A 10,880-nucleotide genomic window follows, 5' to 3' on the forward strand; every position below is an offset into this window, starting at 1 on the left:
AAGATTATCTAAAATGGAAGATTCGGTGATATGTGGCTTGATTTGCGGATTCGAGAGGATTTGGTCACCAATAGATTGATTTCGAAACTCGGATTTGGTGGTCATTGATCCCAGTCGGGACGAATTATCCCACCGAGTAGATGTCGTGTGCGCTAAATATAACTGGCATGGAGGTCACAAATGAACAGGCATAGAGGTCACAAAGACCACATTGCCCTCTCCTCGCCTACCTAGTAGAAAGACTCTCGATCAGGATGAAAGACTCCTCTCGCCTTTTCTAGTTGTTGCCCACGATGTCGTTTAGGTTGGTCTTTTAAGTTGGTCATTTAGACTAGTCGCCCAATCTAACCTCCTAGAGCCTGGTCACCAAGTCTTCGGGCCTTCAAGTGCGCCTTCTGGTCGTGAGTCTCTTCACCTACCGAGAGGTAAGTCCTTCTGCCCATGTGACAAGGCTCCTGGCCCCAATCTCATCAGCTCTCTTCAGATATCGTTGTCTCTCATCGGTCTGGATCCATAGTCTCTTCTTTAGTACCAAAATGCTCTCATTTAGAACTAAATTCTCTCATTCCTTCTAAACCAAGAAAATAAATAAAAATATGTAGAAATAAAATAAAATCAATAGTATTAGAGGGAAAATGACACTTTTCATAAATAAAAAAATGATAAAAATCACATAAAAATAGCATTTATCACACATCAACTATTGTACAAGAGAGAGAAACCGAGTGAGTAAGAAAGTGAGTGGAAGAGAGCCATTCTTTGTCCAAGTGCAATTCTTTGTAAGTCCTCTTTCCCTGTCATTTCCTCTTCTATTTTTTGTACTCAAATTTAGGAACATGAAAGATAGTGTGTTAGAATTTTTTTTTTTTAAGTGAAATATTAGTGATGTTAGAGCATACTCAATTCAGAAAACATGATTGTGTATGGTTTTGGAATTTTGTCTTGAAATGCCATGTAATCTTAGGAGTTGCTTGATGATTTCTATTTTGATAGAGTTTGGTGACTTGTATGGTATCAAATCTTGGTTTGTAATACAAGTACTCTCATTTAAAAGTTTGCACGAATCACTTAGGGTTCATGGAACCAAAAGTTAGTGTGAGATTTCTTTGTGAGTTGATTCATTTGAACTCTGAAGTTTTGGTTTGGTGAGTGGATCCTCTAAACCCTTTTAGTGGGAGTTAGATCTATGTGTTAAGCTTTGATTTGAAACACGAAACTTATGGTTAAGTTGAATTAGTGGTGTATGTTTATGTATGCATGATTTCGGTACAAGATTTGAAGTTCTTAGCTATTTGTTTGATTTAATCTTGAAGCTTGGTTATGACATGTTTGAAATGGTGCTAAAACCTAGCTAATTCTTGATTATGATGATCATGGGTGAGTTACTTCAAGAAAATCAATATGCTATATAAAGTTTAGTCAATTATTCAAGAGTAAAGGGCATGCATGTCTCAGTTTTAGGGGTTGTCGTATGACTTGTATCCTATCTCTTTGATATCATGAACTAACTACTAATTAGTATTGTGTAATACCATCTAGAAATGAGTACTTAGCATGTGTGATTTATTGAAATTCTTAGTGTTCATTTGCAAAAAAAAAGGCTAAGAGCACCATGTTAAGTCTCGGGTTGTGTTTTGTGACTATGTTGTATTTATTGTATGAAGGAGTTTCGATTTTGACTTGAACCTAGGGTGGCAACATGTTGTTAATATTTGATTTAGTCAATGTTTAACTGCTAAACTTATGGATCAAGGGATTTCAATACGATCTTAGGCCTAAATCACACTTAATGAGAATTCAGTGTATCGTATGTTTCGACCTTGGTAGATTTCTTGTAGTAGTTGCATGATTCATTAAATTCTAAGTCCAAAAATGAATTTAGAATAGAAATACCTACAGTTTGTGAAGTTTGGGGCCCGATTGTAATAATTTAAAGTTTGAGAGCTTATTTGCAAATTCCAAAGAGTTAAGGGGTAGATTTCCAAGTAGTGCTCAAAGAGTGTAGATTATTTGATAATGAGATTCCTGACCTTAGTATATCTCTCGTTTCAGTACTTGTCGATTCATTAAATTGAAGGACTGTGTAAGTTAGCTTCTAACTTACTCTCGGTATGTGTAGTATGCTAAATATGGGTGTACAGGAACTAACAGGACTGACCGTCATCAACAATAACCGGTCGTCGGAGTTAAGAAACGGCTAAAACAGATAGAGAACCAGTCGGCCGACAATGGAAAACACAAGAAACCAACATCGGCTAGTTCGGTCCTGGTCTGAACCAGGTTCATACCATCGAACCGGCTAATATAATATTATATAAATATCTTAGATAAAACAACACCATTTCACTTAAGTGATTTAAATGGCATCGTTTTATATGTAACGTATATAAAACAAATATAAGTGAAATGACATTGTTTGGTTTAATACACCAAATGACATCATTTAGATCTAGGGTTTAATAACACCTCCTTTCCCCTCACCTCCCCTCTCTCTTCTTCATCCTGATCCTCTTTCTTTCATATTTCTTTTCTCTCAGCCCTGCAGGGCAGCCCTCCCCTTCCACCTTCTTCACGACGCTCGGAGCTCAACCTATCCCTCATCTCCTCGAGATCTCTCATCATCGGCTAGTCCCTCACCTCTCCAAGCTCTCTCATCTCTCCTTTCTAAACGTCTCTCTAAGCTCTTTGTCATTCACGGTTGACGGTTCACCTCTCTCTTTCTCCTCTCATCTCTCCCGTTCACCTCTCCTCTTGAGGTTTTGTTATGAATTTGTGATTTTTTTTGTGAATTTCGAGTTGAATTGTTGTGAAATTTTAAATTTATTATGAATTTTGGTTGATTTGTTTTGAATTTGGGATGGGTAAGCAACCATTGAATTGATTGGTACAAGATTCTAGTTGATTCTCTCTCTCCCTGTCGGTAGGTTTGGTCGACACCACCCTCTTAAAAAACTATCGGTGCGGTTTTGGTTTTGAACTGAAACCGCAGCGATAAGATCGATTTTCAGCCCTAATACTAAATAATAAATGCCATGTTAGTGATTCATTTTTTAAATTATCATCAATATCTGAAACATTTATATTATATCATATTGCCATTTGTCATAAATTATGAATATCTGTCATAAATCATGGACATATGTTGGGAAACATGAATGTTTGTAATGATTTCGAGTTAAGCATGAAAGTAAAATTTTGTCATGAACCCAATGCTAGGATGGAGGATTGTCCTAGAAGAATTCTTATGTCCACTCTGGAGTGTATAAAATAGAGTGGTCGAATCCCTTGAGTTGACAAAGAACTATCAACGGACTTCGAATGTGGTCAAAAGACTCCTAGAGCAAAGTCAAAGGCACCTAATGTTGGTGGGTGCCTCTAAGATTCATGGTAATGGTTAATTCAAACTACCATGAAGAAAGACTCTGATGACATATTCACAACTAATCTAAGGACCTGTGATATGGTGAGGTAACCAGAAGGAGCACACGATCTATAGAAAACTATGAGGTGTCCACTCTCTGTAAAAACAAGAATAAGAATGAATGAAATCTTTTTATGAAAGTGATTATGTTATGAAGCATGAAACTCTGATGTCAATGATGTTATTTTTCTTGTAAAAGCAAGCTCACATCAGCCATAGATACACCCCTTGTTTATTATCATGCATGCTTTGTAAGCTGGTGGTAGATTAGTTGCATAACTTATTGAGATTGTAAAATTTCACCATAATAGTTGTAACTATTATTCTCATCCGAAATGGTAGAAGTTGTACTAGGTTACCATGAAGACGGTGAACCAATCTCGATGAGATCAATTAGCGAGAGGCTAAGGCCTAGTTTGGAGAGTGAGTTAAGATGAGATGAAAGTTGAATAAAATATTATTAGAATATTATTTTTTAATATTATTTTTGTTTTGAGATTTGGAAAAGTTGAATTATTTATTGTATTTTTTTTTTTAAGATTTGAAAAAATTATAATGATTAGATGAGATGAGTTGAGATGGTTTCATTATCTAAACCCAACCTAAGTCTGGAGGGACATAATGGAGACTATCCTCCAGTGTTTTAACGTTATTTTACTTTTGATAGTTGAGATGCGTAAGCGGCTCAATTTGTAGTTAAGAAACTATGTAGTCATCTGTAATTAAGGAAATTGTACTCCAGTACTATGTCTCTTTTGAGTTAAGGCTATGTTTGGATGGATAATTAACTTATTTATGTATTAATGTTATGAAATGTTTAGGATTTAGTCTATTCTAGTGCAACTATTGATTGAACAAAAAAATTCCATTGCTATTATTGCATATTGCTATAAGCATACTAGGTGTATTGCATATTATCTGTTATGAATGAAGGTATGTTATCTCGTATTACATGTTCCGACACTTCAATCTTTGTCAAATCCCAACCGGAGGTTGGGGCCATCACAAAATATAATGGAATTGCAATAGAAAAGAGGAGGAGAATGAGAGAGAGAGAAACTTAAAGAATTACATGATATTTATTATTCTCAATGAATTGGATTCAAAGTATGCATTGATGTTACAATAAATCTCTTAATAATTATGAAAGTCAAATCTACTTATAAGATACATCTCTAAATCAAATCTCTTGGTTAGAATAATAACCAAACCAAGTCTTGTTCTTATTAATAACTTCAGTACCCTGCATGTGGTCATTGTTTTGAGCATGTCATGTACACATAATATATAGATAAGTAATGGTAGGAACAAGTTTTAAATGCACAAGTTTTGCGGCCTTATGTAAAAAAGTGGATCCACTTAAAAAAAAAAAAAAAATTTACACTTTTTCATTGTAAAATTCTTAAAAGTTTATACAAAATTTGCACATTTAAAACTTATATATATCATTATTCTAATATACAACTACTTCGGGTATCAATTGCTTAGAGCCTTGTGCTCAATTATTTATAATTTCTATCGTTATTTGTATCAAGGAAGCAATCTCAATTCTCACCCTCTTATTTATATGCTTCTCTTTTATTTATATAATATTTGCATATGTCCAGAAGAAAATTATTAAAAATGGCTTGTCAGTTGTCGTTTGGGTAATAAATTAAGATGAGATGAGATGAGATGAGTTGAAATGAAAATTAAAAATTAAATAAAATATTGTTATAATATTATTTTTTAATATTATTATTGTTTTAAAATTTTAAAAAATTAAATTATTTATTATATTTTGTTTAAAAATTTAAAAAAATTATAATGATGAGATAAGATAAAATAAAACACTTTTACTATCCAAAGGACCTTCATCTACTTCGACTTGAACGATTGACGTACTGGACTGCATACATATTGATCAGTGAAGCCAAAAAATAAATTACAACAATTAAGGAAAACAATAACATTGATGGAGACATTGTCGGCTGCAAAACAACATTGTGTTATTGATATTTCGTATTCTACTCCCAATTGGCCATTATTAGTCTCACGGCCGGCTCTTGATGGTGCTTTCAAGAAGTATCTTCAAAGGCTTAATTCCAAACAAGTCAGTTATGCTTTTTTGACCATTTTATGCAATCAGGTAGATTCAATTTAATGTAATAAAATACAATTGGCAGCCTCAGTTATCACCTGTAATTGCTGGCAGAATCAACTCTGATAACTGCTGTGAGATATTGGTCCTGCAAAAGATATCTATCTTCCTAATCTTATTGCATACCTCTAATTCTGCCAAACTGAATGTGATCTTTGAAAGCCATGATTTATCTCTGGTTTCTCTTTTGGGTTTGCACAAGTTCAAGTTATGCTCAACAGTTTTATGATTCATCAAGTTGTTATTCAGAAAAGAGTGGTCCAGGTTCAAGATACACCTGCAATTACTCCCAGAATTCCTGTGATACTTTTGTAGTCTACAGAGCTAGCAAACAACTCCAGACTATTGCAGCCATAACAAAGTCATTTCTCTTGAACCCTGATGAAGTACTTCAGCATAACAATCATACATCTCTTTATGAGATTCTCAAACCAGGTAGGGAAGTTTTTGTTCCCATTAAATGTTATTGCGCAGGCCAGTTTTTTCAGGCAAATTTCAGCTACAAGGTCCGGGAGGAAAGCACAACATTTTCTGAGATTGCTTGTGGAGTTTTTGAAGGGTTACTTAAATATCTTACACTAAAGGAGGCGAACCCATCCAATGAGACCAAGGTTGGTTCTGAGCTTCATGTGCCTGTGAGATGTGCTTGTCTTGATAATTTCACTCGTAGTATAGGAGTGACTCACCTTGTGACATACCCCCTTATAGAAGGAGATCTATTAGAAACATTGAGTACGAGGTTTGGAATTTCTAGTGAAGATTTAAGTGCAGTAAATAATTTAAAACCTGACCAAACCATTTATCAACAGTCAACTGTTTTAATTCCCTTGAAAGCTGATCCAGTCATAGAGTTCAGTATCCCAGATTCAGATTCAGGTTCTCCACCTCCAACTGTTTTCCTTCCCACAATTCCAAGGGAAAAAACATCAAAAACCTCAAAATTAAGAGGTATTTATATTGCAGGATCTGTTTCTGGGGTTTTTCTTGTAGTTGTGGCATTGGTTGCATGTGGGTTGTATATACAGGCCTTTAAGAAATGGAAGGGCAAGAACTTCCAGTCTTTCACTGCTGAAAGCTCTCCAGTCTCTTGCTCACCTGTTAGAAGCTCTGGAAGAACCGGTCAAACGAGCACAAACTCCACAATTTCATGTTTATCCCCAGATCTTCTTGTTGGAATAAAATACTCATTGTTCCTGTACAGCATAGAGGAACTCAGGAAAGCAACCAGAGATTTCAGTGAAGAAAGCAAGATTGGTGATCAAGTCTTTAAGGGATTGATCAACAATGTTGAAGTGATGATCAAGCAGACGAGGTTTGAAGATACTCGAAGGATTATTAATTTATATTCGAAGATCAATCACATCAATATTGTTAGTTTACATGGTATATGTTATGGAGAAAGTGATTTTTCTTGTTCATATCTGGTGTTTGAGTTCCCTCGAAATGACTGCTTGAGGCAATGCTTATCTAATCCTTATAATCCTCTCCTGTGGCATAGGAGGACACAAATTGCTTTTGATATTGCAACTGGACTTCACTATCTGCATTACTGCACTTTTCTCTCCCATGCACACATGAGTTTGTGCAGCAGAAATATCTTTGTGACTGCAAATTGGAGAGCAAAACTTGCAAATATTGAGACCAATACCCCTTCAGCTGTGCCCTTGAAAGGGAATGATAAAAGCGAGAGTCTCAGAGAATGGGTGGCTCCAGAGTACCTCCATGGCTCAACTTCTGAAAAGGCTCACATTTTTGCATTTGGAGTAGTTTTGCTTGAGCTCATCTCGGGAAGAGAGGACCCTGATGGAAAATGGTTTAGAGAATCTATTGAATTTTTGGGAGGAGCAAGTGAAAGCGGCTGTTTTGAACAATTGAGGAGTTTCGTGGATCCATCTCTCAAGGATGACTTTTCATTGGCGGAAGCTCTATGTTTAGCTGTTTTAGCCAAGGCTTGTGTGGAAGATGACCCTCTTCGTAGGCCACCCATGGATGATATCATGAAAGTCCTAGCCAGAATGGCATGACTCCCAAGACATCTTTTGTAATTACATTTAAGCCCTGAAGAATGGATAATCATGTGTAATAGACAGGACTTCAAGTATATATAGATTATATCATGTCAGCATTAAATGTTATATGGCTCACATGACATGTCTCTCTCTACATATAGATCATACAATTTGATCAACCAATTAAAGGTATCTCTCTTGTGGCAGTTTTTTTTGTTTCTATCTCATACATGCATAAGCTGATAAGCACTTATGTTTTCCAAGTGTTTTCTTTTTAGTAGTCTCTGCTTTTAAGTTTAACAAGTTTTGTGATTAGGTTTATTTTATCTAATCAAATTACTAAGCAACTCATTCCCTAAATTGAGTAAACAACTCCTACACTAAATTCACAACAACTTTAAGCACTTCCCAGAAGTCTCAGAGAGTTAGGCTATGTTTGGGTAGTGGAGTGATTCATTACTATTCAATATTTTTCATTATTTTTCACCTGCTTTTCATTATTTTTTACTACTTTTTATTACTATTTGATATTTTATCATTTTTTTACTATTATTTACAGATCATCTTAAATTATTTTACTATTTATACGTAACCTATTCTTTGGTTCTTTCTAAGGAGTACCCCTTTTTGATAATCAAAAGACTTGTTATGGTTGAATTCATCATCTGTTTTACCTTCTTTTATTTTGTGAGGTTGTATCACCTTTTATTGAAGAACTTTCAAAATAATTTTACACAAGTAGAGATCCATGCAATGAGAGAGAATTAAAAGGTGGTTGGCTGGCCGGCCACCCAACTAAGAGAACTAATAGTGGCTGCAGCCACTCTGAGACAGTTGGAAGGAAGTGCTTCGTTTTGATTTATTTTAATTTTTTTTATTAGTTTTAGTAACTGAAGGACCGACCTTTTGCGCCAATACTGTTGCGAGACTCGTAGTTGCGGCTCACGAGCAACGTATATACTCAGGTTAATGATATCTTGCAACCGGTTCACTAGTACTCTTTTATTATTTATATTATATTTGAATTTTTATTATCATTTTCTTTTAAATATTTTTTTAACATATTTAATCATTAAGAAAAAAATTAAAAAAATATATAATTTTACTAATAATCACTTCCTTAACCATTAAATAAAATAAAAAAATAAAATATAAAAAGAATAGTAAATAGGTAGTAAAAGAATAGTAATCCTATTATTTTCCATATACTTAAGCCTAAGTACACAAATCAAATCATCTTATCTCATCTAATTTTATATAATCATTACAATATTTTTAAACTCCCACATAAAATATAATAAATTAATTAATTTTTCAAATTTTAAAACGAAAATTATATTTTAACAATATTTTATTCAACTTTTATCTTTTATCTCCTCTAATTTGTGTAACCAAACGAGGCCTAAGGTTGCCCATCACTCCTGCTATAACATCCCGTTCCTAATAAAGTTATTTTCTTTTTAAATCTTGGGGAACCGGTGTGCTACTAAACTTAACATAATAATTTTTCTTCTTAACGAAGCGCTAGATACAAAAGATTTCATAAATAAATAAAGATAATTTTTATTAAATATTTAAAATCTAAAAGGAAGTATGTGGAAGTAGTTATTTTAAATCAATAAAGTCTCATGTGCTTATCAAAATAACTTATTAAACTGGAAATCGTAAAGCTAGCATAACATAAATTATCTAGGCCTCTGCCTCTCCTCCCTGGGCCAAGTCCTGTCCTACAGCTTCATCCTCATGAAAATCCTCACTGTGGAGGTTAAAATATAAAAATATACAAAAATGAGTCAAATATTCAATAAGTAACACATCATTATAAGCATAAGGTTTCTTAGAAAATATGCATACTTATAAATACATACGTAAATATCATGAACATGAACTTATCTTTCACTTGTCATAGGTCGATACCCACCTTTGACTTCGTGAGTTAGGGTTAGCGAATCTAAGTAAATGCCGATGCGCCCATAGTCGCGGGTTGTGGAATTCATACATATGGAAGACACACTAATGCACTAACAGTATCTACGACCGAGCAATGCAATATGCCCCTAACAAATTGTACTATCTTCTTATAATAACATACGTTGTTATGTATCTTGAAAAGTTTGGAAGTTTGAAAAAATTATAATGATTAGTAATGATTAGATGACAAAATATGAAAGAAAAATTGAAAAGTATTTGTGTATGAGTAGTGTTTGGATATTGAGATGAAATGATATGGGATGGGATGAGATCAACTGCGTATCCAAATGAGGCTTAATAATTACCCATCTTTACTTTACATTATGAAATATTTAAGTGCAGGCTAATATGAATTTAAACGTCCTCTTGATAGAAATTTTCATTTTTTTCTATTTGGGTAATGTAAGCAGTTTATTTTTAAGTTGGACATTAATTTGTAATTTGTAATCCTTCCTTACTAAAATAAAAGCGTAGAAGGTACCAGAAATTTTATTCATAAAACCCAGATCAGATATGGTTATGGTTAAGGGTGTGCATCTGGACAAAATTTTTTTCCAATCCGATTTGAAACCCTAAAATTTGGGTGAATCCGGGTGGGTAAAATAATAGCCTGGATTACCAATACTGGCTATTAACCCGGTTATCCGTATCGAATTTTATTTTAAAAAAATATATTTTGTTTTTGCATTCGGGATTAATTTTCCAAGCCCTCACAAGTCCCTACGCGTCCAGACTCTCCTTTGAGTCCTTTCCTCTCTCTCTCTCTCTCTCTCTCTCCCCTAAACCCTAGCATCCATGTCGTTTATTCATCACCACCAGTGAGTAGTAGAGGTTGTTGTCTGCTACTCTAGGTATATTCCTCTCCATGTCTCTCTCTCTCTCTCTACTATGGCCGACCTCTAAGGCACTCTGGTGTAGGTTCTTTCTTCTTCTTCTTTGTTTCTCTTCCTTTGGTTTGGATATGGGTCAGTGGTTTGGAATGGATCTAGATATGTGGTTTGGTTTGGATTTGGGTCTGCGGTCCGGTTTGGATCTAGGTCTGTGGTTTGGTTTTGTTTATGTTTGTTCTACAGGAAAATATGTCTTCATCTTGATTAAGGCAAGATTAAGTCAAATAAAAGAAAAAAGTTCGACCCAAAAATTGTATCTCCACTTATATGATAAAAATCATGTTAATGTGTGTCTTGTAGCCACTGGTCAATGACGGCACTCCCCTACCTGCAAAGGAGAAAGAAAGGGTGGCAAATGGAGGTGTTCTGTCACCTCCAACGCCGAAGTCAAAATTCTCCAACAGGAGCCAGGAAGCAAGAAGCTATGGAGAGTTAGAGAGAAATATCGA

At 34.6% G+C, this 10,880-nt stretch overlaps 1 protein-coding gene across 1 annotated transcript; it reads left to right on the plus strand.

Annotated features, from left to right (window-relative positions):
- Nucleotides 1-5,725: 5,725 nt before the first annotated feature.
- Nucleotides 5,726-7,585, plus strand: LOC109020878 (lysM domain receptor-like kinase 4). Its single transcript, XM_019003403.2, has one exon. The coding sequence runs from the start codon at nt 5,726-5,728 to the stop codon at nt 7,583-7,585; it is 1,860 nt and encodes a 619-aa protein (XP_018858948.1).
- Nucleotides 7,586-10,880: the final 3,295 nt, after the last annotated feature.

This window comes from Juglans regia, chromosome 5 (genome assembly GCF_001411555.2).
Source record: "Juglans regia cultivar Chandler chromosome 5, Walnut 2.0, whole genome shotgun sequence".
Taxonomy (NCBI): Eukaryota; Viridiplantae; Streptophyta; class Magnoliopsida; order Fagales; family Juglandaceae; genus Juglans; species Juglans regia.

Excerpts from the sequence above, each read along its gene's own strand:
- LOC109020878 (XM_019003403.2), top strand. The coding sequence starts at position 5,726 with ATGATTTATCTCTGGTTTCTCTTTTGGGTTTGCACAAGTTCAAGTTAT.